The following is a 24,179-nucleotide window of genomic DNA, read 5'->3' on the forward strand; positions in this document are numbered from 1 at the left end:
CATTTAAACCTGCAGTGAGAAGTTTTTGGGTGGGGCCACTTGGGGGCAGCAGAAACAAGAAAAGATTAATAACTCCAGAACAAACTCTTCTTTTAATCTGTTTTTGGTCTCAACCACCCCCTGATGAAATATCTGGCTCTTTAGCTGCTATGGGTGGTAGCATGTTGTAATGTGGTGGCCTGTGTGTAAAAATGGATGTTCTTCCTAAACATTATTTATGCAGTGGCTTTGTTTACCCTCATTTAATGCTAACAGCCTGCATTCAGTCCCATCCTGACTGATCTACTGACAAAATTACAAAGAAACATTAAAAGCCCACTGTAATTGTCCAAAAACGTATGGGTCTATCTGGAAAAGACAATAAGTTTTGGTGCAGAACAAGAGTTTTCAATTCTCTGTTAGCCTGTTATTGATTATAGCTGTTTAAACACGAACACACACACACACACACACACACACACACACACACACACACACACACACACACACACACACACACACAGAGAGAGAGAGAGAGAGAGAGAGAGAGAGAGAGAGAGAGAGAGAAAAGGAAGTTTAATGGCTGCTACTCGCCTCATTTCTCCTCTCCTCGTGCAGTGTGCTCATCCACACCCCCTCATGGATTTGAACAGAAAATGACAGTGAGGAAAGTGTGGACACCCCCCACCCCGCTCCCCTCCAGCTCTCTAATTCCGTGTCAACCCGGCGCACGTGGGGAGGGAGCGAGCTCGCACTTCAGAGCAGAGAGGTCTGCAGAGAGCCAGGGCCCGTCATTGTCCCTCCCTCCTCCCCTCATGATTAGCCACAATCATCCACCCTGCATGGCCCATCGTTTCCTGTTACTTAGTTACCAGTTGCCATGATTTGCCGGGGCCGCTTGTGTTTCCATGGTGCCCGTTCTGCCGTCTCCTGGCTACCTCGCGGCTGCGCTGTCCCGATGGCCTGCCGCCACCCCGGACCCCCGACCCACTGCTCCCTGCCTCACCGCCTCATGGTCCCATAAGGACTGTCAGTGTGACCGTCACCACGCCAGGCTGGTAATGCAACTTCTGGCTTCTGTTCCATGTGGCGGCACACTGAGCAGACAAAGAGGGAATTGATATAATAGAGAGTACATGCAGACAGCCGGCTCCCTCTCTCCTTTACACAGCTTAATCTCATCCCATCTCAGCATGAGAAGAATTAGAGACAAAACACTCAAAAAGTATAATGACTGAAGGAATAAATAAATCTTAGTCTTATCCGCTTTCAATAAAATCCCTTTTGAGATCCCTAATTTTTTGGTTTGAATAATACTTTTTATAGTAGCACTACTTGTCCCAGGAATCCATCTCAATGTAAAATATTGTGAGAAATTTGGATTAGGCTTTTTTGTTTGGTTATGTGATTTTTGTCATGCAGGTGTGTTTCCTGGATTCCCCCATCCCTCAAATAAATACACCCAAATAAATATTTTCTGGGTGTATTTATTTTTGATCATTCTTTTAGTCTAGGCTTTTTTTTCTCTTTTCTTTTTTTGAAAAACGCAACCAATAGAAAGCATCAGAAATATCCAATCAGCTAATCACATGGAAGCAGCTCAGTCTATTTATGCCTGTCAAGATAACATTCTGATATTCAAACTGAGCATCAGGATGGGAAAGAAAGGTAATTTATGTGACTTTAAACATGAGATGGTTGTTAGTGATGCACAGGCTGGTCTGAGTATTTCAGTAAATACTGCCACTCACTGGAAAAAGCCCATGAGCATGTCTGAAAAAGCCAGAGGAGAATTGCCAGACTGCTTCAGGCTCATACTAAGGCAACAGTAACTCAAATAACCATTCATTAGACACAAGGTATGCATAAGAGCATCTCTGCACAACACTGAAAAAGATGCGGTACATCAGCAGAAGACCACACCAGGTACACGCCAAAATCACCAGTCTTGCCCAGGACATCTTTCTAGCACAGGGATTTTTTAATATTACCCTTTTACCTCAGTTGTGGTGAGAAGAATAAAAATGACAGTAGAGTTTCAACCCTACTTTTTACTTTTAAATCTACTCCACAAACAGTTTGCACCACAGGTTTATGATGCTAACACTGCAGGGGGGTAGAGCGCTGATGGCTGTGACATTTCAAACAATTACATTCAGCATGCAACACACAATGAGACTGAAGTTAAAATAGGTAAAGTAAAAAACTTTCTGTTTATTTAGGAAGCGACTGGTACGATCTGTGTATGTGGTGTCATGATCGGCTTATTTTGAGTTTTCCTTTATTCATTATTCTCTATGGTTTTGTACTGCCTGGTGTTTATTTGAGTTTCACCCTCCCATGTCAAGTCGTTAGATGTTTCCCTGTTTAGTTACTTTGTGTTTTATTTTATTATATTTTATCATTTGCTTCTTGAATCTTGTGTTTAGTTTAACTTCGTTTTGTCATTGCATTGATTAATTTCAGCTGCATCTCGTTTCCCTGGTGTTTCCCTGATTGCCTCTTACGTGCATTTATAGCCTTACTTTCCCTTCAGTCTTTGTCAGAGTGTCTGTTATCCCTCCTTGTGTGTGTTACCAGCCAGTTTCTGGATTCTGTTTGTCTGCCCTTGTGTTTCCCAGTTTATGTCTTTGATTCAGTGGACTGTAGTTGCTTTCTTTGTGGATTTTTTTTCTCATCTTACAGATTTTGGTTTCCAGTTTAAATTAAAGATCAGTTATATGTTTACCTGTTCTGCCTGATAATCCTGCATCTGTGTCCTGTTTCTCACTGAACCATGACATGTAGAGAGGATATTACATGGCTGTGTGGTCACAAGCATTGCGTAATCAAATAAGGTGTCAATTAAATGCATTAAAAATATGTGAGCAATTCACTTCTTGATTGTGATAATATTTCTTACTTTGTAAAGAGGGCCTGACCTGATCTCCGTGGTATGTGGAAAAAATGATGAACTGTGAAACAACATTGATGATTTAACCATGTTTACTAACATTAAAATTATTTTACAGTAAAAGTACACATATTGAGTATCATATTGAGTCGTCTTAAGAGAAAGTCCACCATTTTCCATTTCTAAGGTTTTACATTTAAGGGTATAATAAATTATATCATTAGTTATTTAACAAAAATTATAACTCAGAAGCAGTGTGTGAAAATCTTCATACACTTTTACTGCTACCATAGGAATTAAGCAGGTAAGTAGCAGCAAAGCGCTGCTAATAATTGATTAACTAATCATCAGCCAGCATGAGCACCTCTATAAAAGTAAAGTCTGGTAGTCGGGTCTGGAGCATTCAGGTGTGTGTTAACACAGCGCTGTGGAGTAAAGACATCAACAGCATCTTAAAGCAGCTGCTGCTGTCCATCAGTCTGGGAAGGGTTATAAGGTCACTTCCAAACAATTTGAAGTTCATCTTTCTAAAGGGAGAAATTATTCACAAGTGGAAAACACTCAAGACAGTTGCCAATCTTCCCAGAAGTGGACGTCCCAGCAAATTCACTCCAAGGTCAGACTGTGCAGTGGTCAGTGAAACTGCAAAAACCCCAGAGAGCAGCTGTTTATTTTAATGCAGATCAAAGTTATTGATTCATTAATGCATTGCTTTAATGTTGCTTTTGGAGATTATTTTGATTCTTTTATCGATTTATTTATAATAATAAAGTGTGCATAATAGTTAAAAAGATTTATATTTTAATAACGATGAAATTATAAGTAAGGATTCCCCTACGGTGTTTAATGCAGAAGTATAAATCCCCAAGTACATCATGTAAGTGGGCCTACTTACTTTAGAAGAAGTGTACAGACCACGATCCAAAAGCTTATGGAACCATTTTCAGCAGTAATAAATCTGAAGTCATTGTTTTCTGTATGATTTTTATCGCTCTCTCACATAATTTTGGCAGAGTTTTGGCCCACTCTTCTTTACAATGTTGCTTCAGTTCATTGGGGTTTGTAGGCGTTTGTTTATGTACAGCTCTCTTCAGGTCCCACCACAGCAATAACAGTCAGGTTGAGGTCTAGACTTTGACTTGATCACTGCGAGACTTAATTATTTTCTTTATGAGACATTCTGCTGTAGATGTGCTGCCGTGCTTAGGATCGTTGTCCTGTTTTACAAGCTCAGTTTATGCCAGGCTTTAGCTGGATTATCAGAAATCAATCTTATGTTAGAGTAAAGGAAACTTTAATTAAGAAAGACAGTGATTTTCTTTTGGCTCAGGCTAAAAAAATCTTTGGTGGAGCTTTAAAAATATATCCATGCATGATATTCATAATACATTTAACAGAAAATATTTTTTACAATAACATACAATTACAAAACGATTATAGTGCAAATGTTTAAATCCAGAGGAATAAATGATCCAAACATTTGATTATCACATTTGTGCAGTTAGAGTCTTATAATTGTAAAGTTCATGGTATATGTTGTATTGTGGATCTCAAACAATTTAGGAAATATTCAATTTGATTTGATCATTCACACAATAATTTGGGACATTCTCACTTGCTGCTAATGTAAAAAGTGCAGTTTAATTGTTCCACCTCATTACAATAGACATGAGTTTTATCCTATTTTATTAGTTTTATTATTAAAGCTTCATCGTTGTGATTCCTCGTGTGCGTTTATCTCACTGTTCTTCTCATGCTGGCTTAATCTTAGTTTTTAATGCACTTTGAATCAGAGTTATTTTCTATTTTTCATCAAATTTCTTTCTATTTTGTTTTACAGTTAAGTTTCCTTTCTGGTTTAGTTTCTTTTTTTTTTCTAGGGTGGGGTTTGTAATCACTTTAGCTCCAAACCAATCACCAATCTTGCTTTATATTACACTAACCTGTCTGCAAGGTGTGGTTAAAAACTCATTACAACCAGATGAGTTTCTGTGAGTGTGCAAACAGCCTACAGCAGCAGAAGACCGCACCGAGTGCCATCAGCTGAAAACAGGAAAGTGAGGCTACAATTCACAGGAGCTCATCAAAACTGGACAACAGAAGACTGAAAAAACTGATGACTTTGCGACATTCAGATGAATAACACCATATCACAAAGCTCAGTTAATCTCAAACTGGTATCCCGGACATGAAAATGAGTCCACTGGACTCAAATGGCCTTCACGGTCATCGGATCTGAGTCCAACAGAGCACCTTTGGGATATGGTGGAGCGGGAGATTCACATCATGGATGTGCAGCTGACAAATCTCCAGCAACTGTGTGAAGCAATCATGTCAATATGATCAAAATCTTAGAAGAATGTTGAATCTGCGCCATGAAAACTAAAGCGAGCTCTGAAGGATCAAGGGGTCCAACCCAGTACTAGCAAGGTTTGCCTAATAAGTAGGTGGTATAAACTAGTCCTGGTAAAACTGACTAAGCTATTTTCAGTACTTAAACCACCGAAAATAACGAAAACGAAATAACATTAATTATTTCCTTCAGTTTATTGTGCATGAGTGGAAACGCTAACCATTTATTCTGAAAGGGAACATAAAACATAAGAGTGATTCAATACAAAACAAAAACAATATATGATGATCAAGACACACAAATGAAGCAGTTGATCATTTGCGTGCATTTTTTTCTTTAACGTTTACATCTTATGTAGGACAGGTACGCTTCAGAATGGGCGACACAAAGAAGGTGCAGTTTTCAGCTCCTCCATCAGGAGGCACTAGCCATCAAATTGTCACTCAGACTTAATCACGCACGCAGATCAACACCGGCGGAGCAGGGTAAACTTGTCATCCTAACTGAGGCTGATTCACCATCACTCCCCCTCAGTGCGCCTGCCTCTCATCCTCTTATTCAGTCTCACACTCTCAGCTCTGTGCCGCTGTCTGTCTCCCCGTCTCTGTTTACTGTGAGGCCGCCCCCTGTATGTCCTCCCTTAAGCTCTGCTCAGGTTCATCCAAGACAGATTTTGTTTGTTTACGCTACAACTACACAAGAAATCTTGTTAGCAGTGCAAATACCCCCGAGGAGAAAACCTTGAATGTAGCATTCAGAGATACCATCAGTGCTTGCGATACCTCTGCTTACATGTTGTAGTGAATTAGAGTTTCCGTGTTCTCAACTTGAATATTTATATGAGTGGTGTAGCGTGAAAATCCGGGCTCCCTGAGTGGGCTCCCTTCTTTTTTAAGTACATCTAGTGGCACATATGAAGAAGCTGTAACACCTCAACAGTCACATACCCCGTTTTTACTCAAGAAAAACCCAGATGAAGCATTTTGTTTTATGAAAACAACAGAAAAGATAAGAAATCCCTGGATACAGTAAACACACTTTTATTAAAAATAAGGATCTGTTTGTTGAAAGTCTAAAAGTGCTTACACCTGAAGCATGTCTGCTCTTTGAAAATCAATGGTCTCCTTTAAGACTGACATACCAGAAATAGCTTAACTAAGACTTTTTTTTTTAAACCTTTTTATTTAAAATCTTCTTCTGCACAGACAAATTAAGGGAACACTCAATCCTCACAGTATAACACAAAGTCAGTAAAACTTTAGGTTTTATCTATCTGAGGAAGCAGAATTAGCTTCACGTGTTTTAGTGCAAATGAAAGTGACACCAGGTGCACTGGAGAGGCAACAAGGTGGTGGCTAAGGACAACTGCTCTCTCCTTATCCCGCTTGAGCAATTTGCCTTTAGTTTTACTTTTTGCTAGTGTCCTTATCTCAGGTAGCCCAGCTCCTCCATGATGGCACATCCACATGTGTCTTGCTGTGTCTTCCAGCACAGTCTCGAGAGTATGGAGGAGATATCACGAGAGGGGCCATTACACGAGGAGAGCTGGAAAGGTCATGAACCCAGCAGCAGGACCGGGATCTGCTCCTTTGTGTGAGAAGGAAGAGGAGGAGCATACTAAATGACCTCCAGCAGGCTATTCGTGCGTGTTTCTAGTCAAACTGTCAGGAACAGACTCCATGAGGGTGGAATAAGGGCCTGACGTACTTTAGTGGGACCTGTGCTCACAGACCAGTGCCATGCAGCTCTGTTTATGACATGATAAGATTACAATATAGACTGGATCTGTAGTGTTATGTTTTCTTATGAAAAACAAATGACTAGAACAATGACCCTCCAATAAATTCTGACAATCGTCTTCTAGGATGAGTTCTTACCACTTACAGCCATCTTGGTCACACAGCTGGATACATAAAAGCTGGATTTACGGAATCACCAGTCACATCAGATAAAAACTGCTTTAAATAGTTTGCTGACCTTGCTCCAGAATAAGGTTTTAAAAAGCTTTTCCCCTTGAAAATTAGAGGACCCCATCAAAAAAAGGTGTGTAAAAAACATGGATGCAATGGATTTCAAATGTCATAAACCTATATTTTATTCACAACAGAGGATAAAAGACATGCCAAATGTTTAAATCAAGACATTTTACTATTTAATGAAAAATGTTAGCTCATTATGAATTTCATGCCAGCAAAATCTTTTAAGAAAGTTAAGATAGGAGGCAAGAAAAGGCTGGAAAAGTAAGTGGTACTAAAGAGAAACCGCGGGAGAAGTTGGTAATATTGCTGGGTATAAAAACAGAATCTTAGAGAAGCACACTTTCTCAGAAGTAAAGTTGGGCAGAGGTTCACCAATCTGGAACAAAATGCACCTGCAAAGTGTGGAACAATTTTGGAATGCAAAGACTGAATATTTCATCACCTACAGTTCATGATATGATCAAAAGATTCAGACAATCTGGAGAAATCTCTGTGTGTGAGGGACAAGTGTGAAATTTAATACTGGATGCCTGTGATCTTCGGGCCCTAAGGTGGTCCTGCATGATAAACCATAATTTAATCACTGCATGGGCTCAGGAACACGTCCAGAAAGTGTCTGTGAACATGATTCATCCACAAATACAGATTAAAGCTCTGTGATGCAAAGAAAAATCAATATGTGAATATGATCCAGGCCAAAGCAAAGTGGAAAACTGTTCTGAGGTTCGATGACTCAAAATCGGACATTCTTTTGGAAAACATGGATGCTGCATCCAAATAAAGAGGACAGCAACCATTCAGATTGTTATCAGCGCTCAGTTCAAAAGCCTGCATCTTTGATTCTATGGAGGTGCATTAGTGCCCAAAAAAATCTTTAGCTTGCACATCTGGACTTGCACCAGAAAAGCAAGGTGCCAAAACGTATAAACAGGTTTCAGAGCGACATATGCTCCCATCCAGACAATGTCTTTTTCAGGGAAGGTGTCCCATGTTTGAGCAGAACAACGCTAAACTGCTGCTGTTACTACAGCATGGCTTCATATTAGAAGACTGCTGCTGAACTGGCCTGCCTGCAGTTAGTCCTCTTACCAACATTTGGAAACCAAAAACAGGACAAAGAAGACCCAGGACTGTTGAGAGGCTGGAAGTATCTATCAGACAATAATGGGACTACATTCCTCTCCCAAATGTCCAGCAGCTGGTCTCCTCAGTTCCCAGATGTCTGTGGACTGTTGTTAAAAGAAGAGGGAATTTTACTTGGTGTTGCTGCCACCAAATGTTTGGACTTGAATTCCACCACCGCCTTAGCAGTTACATACCTCTCACATAGATTTCAATTCATGGTCCTTTGAGTGCCATTTCTTTCTATTATAATGTCTCTGATTGTGAATCCTGCCTCCACCAGCGGATAGCACGCTGACAACATCGCGAGGGGCATTAGCAGGAAAGACTAATTTAATAGAGACAGCGCTGCGTGTGGACAGTGAGGTCGATAAAAGAGTCGAGTTGAAGCAGCAGTTATTGAGGTTCAAGCAAGGGTGTGAAAATGCTGTCATCCTGCCTGTGTGTCGAAAACTTGGGTTTTATTTTTGAACGTGAGGTATCTCAGCGCGAGACAGCCCTTGCTGTGGCCCCCCAGGACAGCAGCAGTCCACCTCATGGTGAACAGAAAGCGCTCAGTGGGAGATTGTGAGCATAATTACAGCAGTTTTGCCTCATTAGGAGTGAGGAGGCATGACCCTGCCCAGAGGTCCAACAGCTGACGCGCACGGATGGTGGCGCTGAGAGATGTTCTTGGCTCACAGGAAGCTACGAGGGCAATCTGAGTCCTGAATCCTTTAATATGTGCGAATTCTGCAGTCCTTTTTGTCACGCTGTAAAATTACAAGCTGTGCATTCATTATGTTACATATGAGTACAGATCTACCAACAGTTTTACCAAAAGAGCTCGAAATATAAACAGCAAGTACTCATTTGGACTTCCTGTGAGATAAAGCTACGTGTTTACCACTGTTTGCTCTTTCACCCTTTCAGTTTCCAAGAATCTTTAAAGTATGTTACATACTAGATGATTTCAGCTCTCCAGGGCTCAAAACATCCTTCAGATAAGAAAAATCCAATATGGTAAAATCACAGGGTAATAACATGCCCTGTGTGGCTTAGCACAACACCGATGTGATTTATGGGTTAACAACCGGTCAGCTGTTTCTACAATAGAAGCTTGAGTTTAACCTCAAAACAATAAAAATGATGGTAAAGTTCTGCAAATATGTGCAGATGTGGAACTAAAACCTGTGAATGACACATAAGACAACATTCAGAGATAAAGCAGAGAATAACACACAGGCAAAGCAACCACATGTCCCTGTTTTTTATCCACAGGTGAACCAGCCTTGTTGCCTGAGCCCCTTTCGACCCAGGTTAATCTAATGCATGATAATATGAAAGGTTGGAACCAGTTATATTACTGGGATCAAGATGACCCAGATTCTTACTAATGTATGTACTAATGTACTAAAGCATCACATTTGATAGCATAAACAGAGACAAACACATGGCCTGCAGGGACAAATTGTGCCTCTGATGGTTTTGTAAAGTGTGATGAAAGGAAAGTGGGGAGAATTTTTTGTCTTTCGCTCTATTTTGCAGTTAAGGACGGTTTGTCTTCCAGTTTGTTCTTTTCATAAAAGCCAGAGATCTGAATTATTGTCAGTTTTACAGACATTACCTAAAGCCAGACATGTGAGACAGAAATAAAAGTTTTCTTTGTGATGACAGCACAGTGTGAGAATTTGTCTTTGCTTGTTGACATTAAATGAAGGGAAACATTTTGAAAGTGTTTTATCTCAACACCTCAGGTGAAATATAAAACATAGGGCAGGGATAGCTCAGTAGGTAAAGTGGTCGCCCCATGATCGGAAGGTCGGCGGTTCGAATCCACTTAACGGCTACCCTGAGGTACCCCTGAGCAAGGTACCGTCCCTACACACTGCTCCCCGGGCGCCTGCTTAGTGGGCTGCCCACTGCTTCACTGAGTGAATGGGTCAAATGCAGAGAAAAACAAGTAATTTCCCCATGGGGATCAATAAAGTATCCATTATTATTATTATTACCATATTCAAAGTGGTGCAAAAAACATTAAGTTTAAATGAATCAAAAGAAAATAAATGCAGATATTTTGATAACTCAGTAATTGTTTTAGTAATTTTTAAGCAGATAAATAAAAAAATACCTGTGCTCATTTGTCTCACATGATAGGAAAAAATATTTCCTTTGTGACCTCTGATTCACCAGAATAAATATATTTGAAGATGTTCACCTAAACGGTGAAAATCTAGAAGTCTCACTGTTCTATAAAATATTTCTATTATTTTATTCTATAAAAAACTATTTTATAGACAGAATAATTAATTTAAAAAGAAAATCAGATTGTGGTAGATTAAAGTGACTGTTGCAGTCTCATGAAACAGCATAAAAATGGGGTGTAAGATAGTTTTCCACATTAAACTCACCTGTACAATACCAGCTGTTCATTGGTAACTGAAAAAAGCATACCTCTGCTATGCTTCTTTTCTTTTGTGTCTGTTTCGAGCAGGTTTAATAACATCACAGCCTGCTGATAAGATCATTTATAAAGATTTTACTCTCTCAGTTCTGATTAGGATGAAGTAAAAATTACACTTTTTGCTGGAGTTTCTCAAAACGCACTCCTTGTGATGGGGACAGAGTGGCTTCACTCCTTTGTCCACTCTCACAACACCCTTTAATGTTGATGGATCTTTCCTTTGCAACATAAAGCACAATCAAGCCACTGTTGCTATGAATCTGTGCTATATATATACATATATATAAAAAACTGTGCTGAAGAAGTGCTGCAGAATTTCTCAGAAAGTTGCACATAAGAACCTCCACTCCCGGAGAACACCAATTTACTCCCTGAGTGCAAGTTTTAAGTAATAACAAACTGAACGTTTCTGTCCTAAACTCAGCATTTCAAAATAAAAGCCTGTGTTGAGACGTGGCGTCTCCCCTGAGGGATGGATGGGCAGCTCCCAGAGCGTATCCTGCATGCAGGCCAGTCCTGATAGAAGACACAGCACGAGACCACATGATGAAACGAAATGAAAGCTGGCGAAAGCCTCGGTCACTCAACACGCATGCATTCACTCACACACACACACACACACACACACACACACACACACACACACACACACACACACACACACACACACACACACACAACATGTGAGTGAGCTCGTTTTTCTTTCTTTCCCTGTATCTGACAATCTGAGCTTCTCGTCATTCAGTCGTGGTGTGGCTTCTCGGCCCATGCAGCACACCGTTGTCTGAGTCAGGATGGAAAGATGAGGACGGGGCATCCCACTCACCCTCCGCACGGCCGGAGACACTGCTGCGCTGCTGTCATGGCAACAGCAGCAGTCACCACCGCCAGCATGGGCCTGTAATGCACAGGCCAGGAGGAGTCACACACAAGCGCGCGCACGCACACACACACACACACACACACACACACACACACACACACACACACACACACACACACACACACACACACACACACACACAAAGAGAGCACGACACACGGTAGAAAACTGCACCGAGGAGGAAACCACTGATCCTAAATGAGCCTGTTTTTCCTCTAACATCTGTAGACACGCGCAAGCTGGGTTGTTCAAACACTGTCACTAAACATAAAAGTCACAAATAATCTCATTATTCTTTGTTCGGAACACATTTTTCTTTCTTTTTATTGTTTTTGAAGATTTCATCGTGAATATAAATAATGTTCTTAAGCTGACTTCCAAAACATACATTGATATTTTATTCAGATTTAACGGCCATTTAAAAAAAAAAAAAAGAACAAAAAAAAGCACTTTATACATTATTGGAATCTCACTCTGCGTAAAGTATTTCCTATTTAAAATCCTTCATCGGTGTTTTTTTAAAGAATGATTTCTGCCTCCACCCTCTTCCATCCTCCGTGTCTCCAAATCGGACATTTTCTCTGCGGCTGGGCAACATAAAGCTACTTGTAAACCGCAGGCTTTGCAGCAAATTACCAGTGTAATGCAGATTTGAGTGTGTGTTGTTTTTTCCCCCTTTACGTGGTAGAAAAAGCCCACAATGCAAAAGCTAATCCCATTCAAACAGGTGTTAGGAGCAGAAACAGTCCCAGGTGGCGCATGTTGATCGGATGCATGGCCATACAGGGGTACACTCTGAGCATCTTTGCGCTTTTTTCGAGGGGTTGAGCAACCCGCATCCGAAAATAGTGTTGTCTGTTAGAAAGTAGGTCGATAGGAACTGAGAGAGACGTTTGTTTCCACGCTTTTGTCTGTGTTCTTTGTTGTTTAGCGAGGACTGTGGGCTTTTTTTTCATAGCCTACCCTTGTGTGGAGCGTTTTACGCACAGGTGGGAGATACCCGCTCAGCATAGGACAGCCCCCCTTTCTGCTCCTCAGCGGATGATGTGAGGAAGTGACATTTTTCACTGCTGCGGTTCGGGACAGCACTGCTCCTCTGCAAACAGGTGTGCTGCTGTCCGGGTCAGTTTGACTGAGAAGCCACAGAGAGGTAGCGTCCCCAAACCTGAACCGAGCCTCCTGGACGCGGGACAGCGGGGACCAGAGGAGAAAGACATCCACCCGTTCAAGTCTGTTCTTTATTAGCCTGGGCTGTTTGAACGGTTTCAGACAGAGAGGGAGAGGGGGAGCAATGGCAACGAAAAAGGCGTGCGTGGAGGCACCCAAAAGGAGCCGGAGTCCGGTCGTTTTAGAGGCGGAGATGTTCAGTGAATTTCAGGACTGGTGTCTCCGGACTTATGGAGACTCCGGTAAAACAAAGACCGTCACCCGGCGAAAATACAACAAAATCATGCAGACACTGTTGCAGAACGACGAGTCGGATGGCGTTTATGTCGACAACAGCCACATCAACGCCAAATTCAAATTCTGGGTGAAGTCTAAAGGATTTCAGGTCGGGACCAACGTTTTGGGAGAGCACAACAAGAAAGGAGCTCCAGGGAAGCCCGTTTTATACGTCCCGGTCAAGTCAACGGTAAAGTGTGTGTGTGTGTGTGTGTGTGTGTGTGTGTGTGTGTGTGTGTGTGTGTGTGTGTGTGTGTGTGTGTGTGTGCGTGCGTGTGCATGCTTGTGCATATGTGTGTGTGGCACAGAGAGGGAACGTGCGTGTACATGAGCATGAGGTGTCCCGTCGCCGCCTATAAGTTATCATTATATCAGGGTGCACACATGCACCTGTCACACGGATAAAACGCCAACTTGAAATGTTTTGTCGTCCCGTCTCGCCCTCATCCCTGCCGATGAAGCTTCACTTTGTCCACATCCCAACCAGAACAGCCCTACTGTCATCCCTTGCTGCCATAGCAACGCCGGTGCCTCCTGGCAATCGCATTTGAAAAAAAAAAAAAAAAAAAAAAAACAGGGAGTCGAGGCTATCAAGCAAAAGCATCTCACCAGCGAGGTTTAAGTCCTGTCAGCGCTGCCGGGTGCAAAGCACGAGATAATTTACTTACTGACAGCATTTTGCGTGAACCTTGCAGTTCGGGTCTCGTGTAGCCCGGTATGGTGATGCTGTGCGCGCGCACGTGGATGCAGCGGCATGTTGGTGGGTCTGTGTCAGGTTTCTCTGGTGTTACCAGCTGAGAAGCTGCAGAAGCTTCTTCTTCTTTCTTTTTTTTAAATCCAAACTTAAGATGATCACGTTCAGCGTTTTTCATGCCGAGAAGCTCAGCAGGTTTCATTGTCAGCGATTCATCAAAGGACAACACGCACTCACTGTCCCATCTAAACCAAGAAGCACGCGCTGTGTCCGTGCGTCGACCTGGCTGATTTTTCTTTCTTCGGGAGGGCAAAGATAGGCTTCTAAAGTACTGAAAGAGGGGGCATTGTAACGAAATGGCACGGCGTGGCAAACAGCCCGAGTGTTTAGTCCCCACTTTTCATTGTCCTGGGCAGGATGCGGATCGGCTAACAGGCATTCGTTGCTCTGGCAACACCTGTGCAGCCCAGGACAGCCCGCCTCTGCCGCATTTTATTCTGTAGTCTACGATCCGACGTTAAGCTCTGTAAGCTCGTCTAAGATTATCTTCAAGAGAAACTCACTGCAGGTAATTTCCACATTTTAGCGGAGAGTATAAGCGGTGCGTAATTGGTGACCACGTGAGGGGCTGTGGCGGAAACAAAAGCGTCTGCTCTGGGCTGATAGCGACATACGCCCACAGTTAGTACTCAGACTTCACTTCTCCGTTCTCCTGGATGATGTGTGGCGATGTTTCGCTTGTAAAATGGAAGTCAGGTCAGTGAAGCTGCAGGTGCTTCAAGGGTTAAGTTTTATTAGGCCTATTTGTCGGACTGGCCAGATAAACATGTGCATGATGAACTGTCAGCCAGTGCCCCAGCAGCTTTTCCTGCACGCGGAAAACAAACACGCTGGCTGTGCTCACGCGCGCGCGCCCATGTCTATGTATGGTGTTTGGGCCTGCTGTGCCAGCACGGAGACAACCACCATTTTAAATAAGCGCCTTCAGGAATAATCTCCCCCACCCGGCCTGCTGGGACAGAGTCTCTCCGGACCTCAAAGAGCAGAAACACATTTCCTGCGAACAAACCGGAGAAGATTCTGGCTCCAGTCAGAGACAGAGTCCTTTGACTTTTAGCTGAATAGCACTGATCCCTCTACAGGTGTTTTACCTGTGTGAATGGACGATTTAGACTACAAAACTCCTCTAATCTCGGCTCAATATTGTGTTTCCCCCCTGAGCAGGAGGGCAGGTGTGATCTGACTCCGCAGGTGCAGATGGTGCCTGAAATGTGATGTTGATGAGCTTTTGTCTGTTTTTTTTTTTGGCCATTTCTAGTTGATACCAGTTTAATATATTGATCAATATAACCTGATCAGCTTTAAAAAAAAAATCCATGTGAAAAGCAGATGAGCTGAAATAAAATCTGAACAAGGCCTTAAAAGTGTGGTTCTTTTTAAAAACAGGGTACCTTAATGTTTACTGGAGAGGAGTGTGCACACTTTTGTAGCTAATATCAGAAGGCAGGGGGAAACCTCCCCCTGACTCAGCTGCACTTGGGAAATTTAAACAACAAACAAAACATCAGCCAACAAAAGCTGCTTCTGATGATGAGTCAGAAGCCACAAATCAACCAATTCATGTGCATGTGACTGCTATAGAAAGCCCGATTTTTGATTCAGCTGGTCTTCGTGGGCTTTATAAATAGGCTGTCCGGTGCCACTGGAAAAGGAACACGCATACACATGTACAAACACGCACACACAATGGTCAGTGCCTGCTCGCAGGGCTGCAGGGCCGGGGACGTATCTCTGGAGCGCGAGCACTGGAAGCCCCTCTGCAGCTGCTCCCAGGGTGTGCCAAGTTTCTGTGTGGGAGCAGGCATGGGGCTAAATGACGGGAGGCTGGGTGGGGGTAGGGATGGTTGGTGGCTGATGTGCAGACAGAGAAGGTCTCTTCTGTGTGTCAGCAAAGCATACAAGGCGGCTTCAGTGTGTGGCAGGACAGAAAGACAGGGCACAGTAGCACAGACTCAGCGCTGATGCCTCTTTTCAAGCCGGGACACAGAATTATTTTCTGTCCTCCTGCTCCTGTTGTCTCGCCCTCTTTCTGCACATCTCAGAGCCCTGCAACTGCTCGGAGAATCCAGCAGCCCTCAGTGTGGAGATGCAACCTCGTTTAGCTCTCATTATGTCCTGATTAGAGGACGCTACAGAGGAGGAGGGGGATAGGACCAGAAACAGACACAGAGATGCACCACAGAATTTTACACAAAATGAGCACAAGCCTCTTCCTGAGTGAAGAAACGGGGCTTAATCGCCCTGTGCATTTCCTTTCAGCTGACATGAGCATTGTACTGAAGAAAATTTTTGAAAAACTGCGAGCTGTTGCTTTTTGTTGCCATGCCTACTGAAAGCTGTAAATATCTCTGTTCATGTCTCACGGCTTTGGTGGACATGCTCTCACACAGAGACACACAGAAGTACTTCACATGAAAGGGGCTCGAACTGTGCGCACAGGACATGCTGGCACAGACTGTGAACCAGACAAAATAAGTGTTCATTTAAGCCCATTTAACCGTTTAATAGACAAAAGAGAAACAAACGATGTAAAAACTAAGAGCCTATCAGCAGAAATCAGCATCTAAACAAGCAGAAAACAGTGAAACGTCATCATAGTCAGGATTGTTCTTTCTTTCTTTTTTTTTGTCCAAAGCAGTTGACTTCTGATCAATAAAGCTACAGATTATTGTCTGTCAATCAGCCTTTTCACCTTTTCTTTTAAAGAATTGAATACTTGTCTTTGTCTTTCTGCTTTGGGCTTCTTAAATGTGAGAATTTCCTGCTTTTGTTCTTATTCCACTCATGTCGAGCTTTGCGCTGATAAAAGAAAGAATTTAAAAGGACACAACCTCGAGCCCCTTTCAAGATCTTCTGACATTTTATTGACAAAATCCCACATCAATCAATAGCTGACAATGACAATAAACATTAGTTACAGCCACAAAGTGACAGCACATGATCAAAGGAAGACATGATTACCACAGAAAGAGGTTTTCAGACTGAAGAACTGAATGAAGCTTTATTTCCTAAAATAAGGGTTTGTCTCGGGACGTCCCCACATTGTTAGTCCTTATCCATGTCTCGGAAAATGGGCACTAAATGTTTGCTCCTCGCCCACGTCAGATGGGATGAGGAACATCATCATTATTATCTGATTAATTAGTCCGCGTTTCCCCTGAGAGCCCGTCTTTTGTGGATGGGCCACAGAGTCAAAAGAATACTGGCCCTATTATTCAGCAGCATTTGCATTAATGCTATTTTTTGCAGAGAGTCTCCAGCGCTTTTGTCCAGCCTTTTTTGTTTCATCCTTCTCTGGCAGCGCCTATTAGGAGCAACACATGGGCTCACGCTCGTGGGTTCAAATAGCAAAAGGCTCAGCAGCCCAAACAAGAATCAACGCAGTTGTTCACATCTCGTTCTTCATCAGAGCTGCAGAGAAATTACCCGAGCACCTCTAATAGTGATTTCCCTGTTCCTTTTATTTATTTATTTGTTTTAAAGGTTTTAAAGTGGCTGTTTACCCCCAAATCAAATATCATTATTTTTCCTCTGGCCTGTTTTGTTATTTATCCATCTAGAATGTTTTAGAGTCATCTACCCAGTATTGGAGATATCGAACAGTATAGATGTCTGCCTTGTCTTGAATATAATGAAAGGAAATGGCTCTGTGGTGTTCAAACAGTTTGAATATATATATATATAAAACCAACAGCAATGTCTCTTTTCAGAAATCACAACCTGGTGACTAAGAAAAATCAAAAAAACAATAAAAAAAATCAACAAACCTTTGTGAGGTGGGCAGTTTCACTTTGGGACTACTTTCTTTGTACTAAACTATCCCCACCAATCGTATCACTGCGCACTGATAACAGGCTCCTGCTTGTGACAGGAAGTGCAACATGTTCTTATCCCTGGGTGTAATATAATGCATTTTTGTCACATGTCACCCTGGGTCTTATTATTAAAAACAAGGTGTCCACGGAAATATTGGCAGAAGAGACACACAAAGTCTGCAATAGGAGGGTGGGAGCAGTCTCATAAGTCATTAGGAGACTGGGCTTCTTGTCTTATCGGGTCCTTTCTGTTTTGCACTTCTTCCTTTTTTTACTTGGTGATTGTTGTTCTGTTTTTCACAGCCTTTAACTTTCACTTTGACTCACAGGTTATGTTTAGAGACTGGAAACTGCTTGGTTACATTGAGTAAAAGATCCAAGTTTGGGGTAAAATGCATCTCTGCATGTTGAAAAATGACTAAATCGGAACACAAACGTCCAAGGACACCCTGTGTATTGAATGCACATTAGCTGGCTGCAAACATCCTATTGTTTGTGGGTGCAGTTCGAAAGAAAATAGTTCCTATATGAAACTGTTGGCTCAAACTAAGAGACAGGGAAGAAGTCCGAACAGGAGATTTTTGTAAATAAAAAATGATTTATTGCGAATAAACTAACAAAACACAAAGACCAAAGATGGTTGGTAGAAGGTGGAAGCAGGAGAGAGATCCTGGGACAGATTTTATCACTCCAGGAAGGCCTAGGCATTAGCTGCAATAGCTGACGACCCTCCGAGCATTTCATGTCACTGTTCTTTCCTGTTGGAGCGCCAAACGAGACGTCACAACTGCTGGCATGGTGCACTTTAGTGACATTTTGATTGTTGTGCACCAGGCTGGAGGCATTTCTATGATATATCAATCAGATGACGGAGAGGGAAATTGCTTGAACGTTTAGAAAAGATAACAAGGAAAAAAAGGAAGATTATAGTTATGGTTCTTCTTTTAGCAGCTGAGCATTTGAACTTCCGAGCCCATGCTTTGCTCCTAAGAGGGGCTGAACAAAAAAAACTGCCCTCAAAGCTGGAGATGTGTCTCATTGGGGTCTTCTTTGTTAAACAGGAGTCAATTAAAGATCCATAAAGAGTATATTTATGGCAGCATTTGTTCATGTGGTTATCTCAGACTTTGCTGCGTTACTGTGACTTACTGTAAACGGGTGACAAAATCCATACTGTGCGCGAGCGTGTGTGCTCGTACAAAGAGGGGGTCGCTGATCGCATGCTCTGTGTTTCCTCCCTTCAGCACCCTCTCTGTTGCCATGGAGAGACCGTTCTTTGCTTTCCCATAGGAGGAGAAATTAACACCATTTTTAACTGGCCCAGGGGCCTCCCCCCTGTGTGGGAGATAGTCTGAGTTGTGCTCCGCGCACACACACAGCCTTAAAGACGGCAATAATCTCCCTACCACACCGTTGCTGTCATTTTTAATACCTTTGCAAGGCCAACGTTTAACGAACTGGGACAGCATGATAATAGCCTGAAAACGGTTAAATGGACTCTGGGATGTGATGATGTATGTGCGAGTCATTTACATACCATTTTAAGTCAGTGACTGAAACGTCAACAGTGCCAGTCTGCTGGGGGCCAGAGGGACCGTCTGTGTCTCCGGCTCGGTGGGATATTGGGGATGTCACACACTCTATCAAATAATGTTCATCATGGGAGCAGCCGAGAGGGACGAGCACACACCGAGACACACACACACCCACACACACGGAGACGTCGGACAGAGGGGTTGAGCTCGGTGCACCTAATGTGGATTTAATGACGGGCCTTTATGAAATGAAGCAGACAGGAGAGGATGATAGTGAAAAGAAAAGAAATAGAAGGGGAGGGGGGCGTTTTATATTATAAAAATGGGGACAGTGTTGAGGTAAGAGTTTCTTTTATCCCAGTTTTTTTCCATGACAAACCTTTGTCTTGCGGTGTTGTCCCCATGACACACATACAGGCGCAGGAGGAACAAGGATTGGCCCATTTATGTACCCATTAGCCAGCTGATAGATTTACAGAGGGGAGATGGGACTTTAAAAGATGACCTGTTGTCACATCTGCCTTGAGATCATCTGAGTCATGAGTACTGTTGACACAGCCATCTCCCTGTGTTCTGGGTACACACACATGTAAACAGACACACACATAAAAGCACCTGAGCACATATCCCTGCACCATCAATTTACGCTACTAATTGTGCAACAATCCTGCAAAATAGAAGTTGCATTTCACTTTAAATGGGACCTATTATGCAGTTCCCTTTTTTGCCTGTCGCTAAAGTGGATTTCTTTTTTAAATAATGAGTTTTAAATAAGGAGGTCAGTGTATGTGCAACCATCCCGTGAGCCTAAAAGCTTATAACACTCGGGTTTAACACACCTGCTGTTTACACTGTAATATTCTGCTTGAGAGGGGCAGCCAATTAGAAGAAAGATGACTTAAAAGGAGTGGAGAGGCAAAAGCTGCAATTCTTCTGGTGGCCACTTGAGGCTTAATTCCAACAGTGAGTCAATATGCATAGACTTCAATGTTAAAACCATGTTTACAGCCTGGTGAAAAATATTTTGGACTTTGTGGATAGTTATCCCTATTTTTAAGAAAAGAGTCAGGCAGCTGGAGAGTCGTAAGCCTTAAAAATAGGGGCTGTTTGGCTGTTTTAACAGGTTTTAGCTAAGTTTACTCTCCAAATAGGACCTCTGAACCTCTTTTTTGTGCCTTTGGCGCCTTTTGAAGCATTTTAATCAAATTATAAATCAAATAGTATGACTTAGTGTGCAGTGTATACAATCCTCAAAGTCTCTTTTTGTATTTTATTAGTCTGTTGAATTAGCACCCCACCATTTTATCCAAGCAAGGTCACTTTTCGCTCAGAAAAACAACATGGTGGTTGCCAAAGTGATAACATGAGAGAAGAGAAAACAGTGGAGATCATCACAGCAGCTACATCTGTCTTTTATCTACAGTCTATTGTCTCAGGCAGTGGTTAAACCCAGCGACACCAGGACCCGGACTGAGAATAAGGCTTATTTTAAACTGTGAATCATGCAAAGCTGCACAGAGCTGGAAACCTGCAGGTTCACTTTAATTAGATTTCTGATTTTCAGATTTCGGCCTGTCCCACTCGTGTTTATCTGGTCGGCCATGGAGCTAATTTCTTGTGTGATACATCTCTTCTATCTTTGGCGGCCTGTCTTTGTGACCCAGCTGCTTCCCCTGAACCTCCCCCCACCTCCTCCTCTCTTCCTCCTCCTCCTGACCTGCCTGTGTGCAGGACTGCTCCTCTCTCCCCTCGGCGACTCTCGGCTACAGTTGGTGTGTGCGTGTGTGTGTGCGCGTGTGTATGTGTGCGCGCGACTGCCAGCGGGGGTGGGGGCAGTCGACTCAACCCCTCCAGTCTCCTAGCAACAGAGCGGTTTGGTGCGGGACAGGGGGAGGCGCAGGGGATGGGGACTGGTTGTACAGTGACTGGGGAGAGCAAAGTCCTATGGGATTACAAAGATGGAGGGAAGGAGGAAAGGCGAAGAAGGAGGGTGAGAGTTTTGCTGTGTTGTTGCCGATTAGGGATGCTGACATGTCTCCTTTGCGCTTTAGAGCGGCATGTTGCTGAAGAGACCAAATATCTACAGCTCTGCTCAACAGCTGTTCTCCTCAGAGATGCTTCAGCTCTGCCCGGTAGACATATATACTGCGCTTAAACACACACTGAGAGCAGGCTGTGGTTAGAGGTGAATGTTTAACTCTCTGTTGACTAAGAAAAACCCAACTCATTGACGCAGGGAAGCCCCGAGAAGGGGCCTTCATGAAGCAGGAAATGCACTTTTAGCTCAGTGCTCTCACCAAAAACTGTATATAAAAGAGAGCTACAGCCACTGTGGGATCCTTTGGTTTCTGAAGCCCAGCTTTGAAGCCTCAGTTTTAGTACTTCGGCCAACGTTATGTTGTTTTTTTAAAACTCGAATGAGACACATTTGGGGAAGAAGGTGGAGTGCGCCGTTATCAGCTTGGTTAGTAATTAAACAGCTATAAACTGTAGGGATGCAAAACAGAGACGCAGATGCCTGCTAATAAACACTAAACAGCATAAAAAAAGAAAAAAAAATCCAGCTTAACTCACCAAACTGGAGCACAGACTTCTTGGAATGGCTTTGGGGAAAATAAATCATAGAGGAGGCCAGATTATTTGACATATAAAGGCATCAACACCACAAAGATGGTAAACAAGTCCAGTTCAGGGATTTAGGTTAGTAGAAGTGACGCTGAGCAGGCTGATAAAACTGTCCGCAGCACTCACTAAGCAAACTTTACGTTTAAGGCAAGTCAAATGCAGGAGATATAAAAACAGTTACCTTACTTTATTTGTTATAAACTCAGTAATAGAACTGTGTAGACGCTTTGATACCAGGCTGTAAACTGGTTTATTTCGTTTTACCATGGGTCTGTTTGAAGGTTGAAACCAGCCTCAAGTGGCCACTACAGGAACTGCAGTTTTTTATGTTGATTTCATTTATTCATTAATCTATTTTTTTACCTTTTAACATTTAGTAGTTAAAGTTACTTTCAGCAGCTCTATTATTCGCAACAGCTCATCAAAGTGGATATCCCTGCAGGTCTCAGCCAGCAGATTTTTTTTTTTATCAAGTAATCTCTTTTTCCTCCTTCTGCCTAAATTTTGGCGTTTTGGCTGTCACCGTTTTGGTTCTTTGAAATCAGAGGTGATGACGAGGGCTGACGTAGTTCTGCCATCTAGCACAGCCGCTTTATTTCCCATTTGGACTCTAATGGACACCACTTTTTACAAGATGAACATTCACAGAACCTTAAACACGGGAAAGAATTAATAAACTCAAACTAAGCAACAGCCGAGATCATAGATCAAGTGAGGAGTCATTTATTTATTTTTTAATACATGAGTCGCCCCCTGGTGGCCATTAGAAAGAATGTGTTTCACTTTGCAGACGATGTATTTTTGACATACAGTCGCCTAGTTTTTCATGATGAGGCTGACAGCACAGGCCCCCAGGTACAGTTTCTTACTTATCTATTTTTATATATAGACAGATAGACTTAATGTATGGGAATATTAAGTAAATTGCGACATTACAGCCGCTTTAAAATAGACACACTTTCAATAACAACAACAAAAGCTTGGAAAGTAAAAAGTAGAATATTTCAATAAAAGTGAAGAAACAAATAAAACTAGCCCAACATATAATTTAAAATAAACACAACAAAATAATAATGTCTCCATATTTATTTAACAAGTTTAACAAACAGATCAGAAAGAGAGAAAATAATAGATGCAAAAAAACAAACAAACAAACAAACAAACAAATGTTGGTTATGGTTCAGGCTCATGCAGCAGGTCTGACTGTGATGATCTGCAATATTTTCTGCGTGTGATTCTTTCAGGTCAGAGAAAACGCTCCCAGCAGAATATCCGGTGAGTGCTGTGGATATTTTGCAGTAGCAGAATTCAGTGCAGGATGCAGCAGTGGTGTGGGTGCACTGCACACCCCACAGTTGTGTGAGATTATCCAAATCCAGCGTGAATGGGCCGACACCATTGTCCCAAACAGCAGCAGCAGCAGCAGCAGCTTCAGTGGTGGCGGTGGCGGTGGTGGTGGTGATGTCACCAGGGGAAAGATGATGATACCTCCAAGTGCGATAGATTACAGCTGTGATGATGAGGCGGAGGATCGCTATTATTTCATTTATTATCATTACATTTAGCCCATGCTGACAGGGGAGAGTGGAGGGAGAGAGAAAGAGAGGGAGAGGAGGGCCGGATTAAAACAAACCCGCTCTGTGAGCTGGTTTTAGTTGCCATGGCAACGATCATTACCTCGCACTTGGGAGAGCAGGAGCAAGGAGAGAGAGGATGAGGAGGAGGGGAGACGGGACGGAGGTATGGGATGAAGAGATGCAAGCAGGAGAGAGGACGCAGTTGGGGGAAAACAAAAAAAAAAAAGAAGAAAAAAAAGGAAATGTCAGATCCCAGGAAGTGTGCAAAAATGTCACAGGAGAGAGAGAGGAGGAGGAGGAGGTGGGGTGTGCGGGGGAGTGTGATTCCTCGATGCCAGGGGGACAACTTTTTGAACTCGGGACCCTCCTCTCACTCAAACACGAAAAGATCACTCCCCAGCTAGAACCCAATCTCCAGGAAATGTCAGAGAGCCCGTCTCGTATTTGCCTGGAAGAGGTGGAGAAAAAAAAAACTAATTAAACGTCCAGATCCATTTGTTCCATTTTACGCTCGCTGGAGGACTTTGCGTTCAAAAATATCAGCAGGTGCTCGGCTGTAACGACAAAATCTGGTGAAAATGCAAAGTGTTGAGTGTTCTGTATGAAGGTGTTGTTTAGAGGGGAAGATAAGGAGGAAGGGGTGGGGGTGTAGGTGGGGGGTGGGGGGGGGGGGGGGGGGGAAGGAGAGGAAAGCCCCATGTGGTGCTGCGGATGGAGGCCGTTGTCCTGGCGATCCTACTTCTATGGTGTGTCACATGACCCTTTGCCCAGCACACCT

General features: G+C 42.8%; 1 protein-coding gene across 1 annotated transcript in view; it reads left to right on the forward strand.

Annotated features, from left to right (window-relative positions):
* The first annotated feature begins 12,051 nt into the window (after positions 1 to 12,051).
* Positions 12,052 to 24,179, forward strand: part of nol4la (nucleolar protein 4-like a) — a 29,475-nt gene continuing 17,347 nt past the window's right edge. Inside the window, exon 1 of the mRNA XM_085394294.1 lies at positions 12,052 to 13,285. Within this exon, the coding sequence (XP_085250420.1) occupies positions 12,944 to 13,285 (342 nt within the window). The 5' untranslated portion in view covers positions 12,052 to 12,943. The remainder of the gene's footprint in view (positions 13,286 to 24,179) is intronic.

Source organism: Rhamphochromis longiceps, linkage group LG20 (genome assembly GCF_057381845.1).
Source record: "Rhamphochromis longiceps isolate RC_006_pf linkage group LG20, R_longiceps_female_GT1.1, whole genome shotgun sequence".
Taxonomy (NCBI): Eukaryota; Metazoa; Chordata; class Actinopteri; order Cichliformes; family Cichlidae; genus Rhamphochromis; species Rhamphochromis longiceps.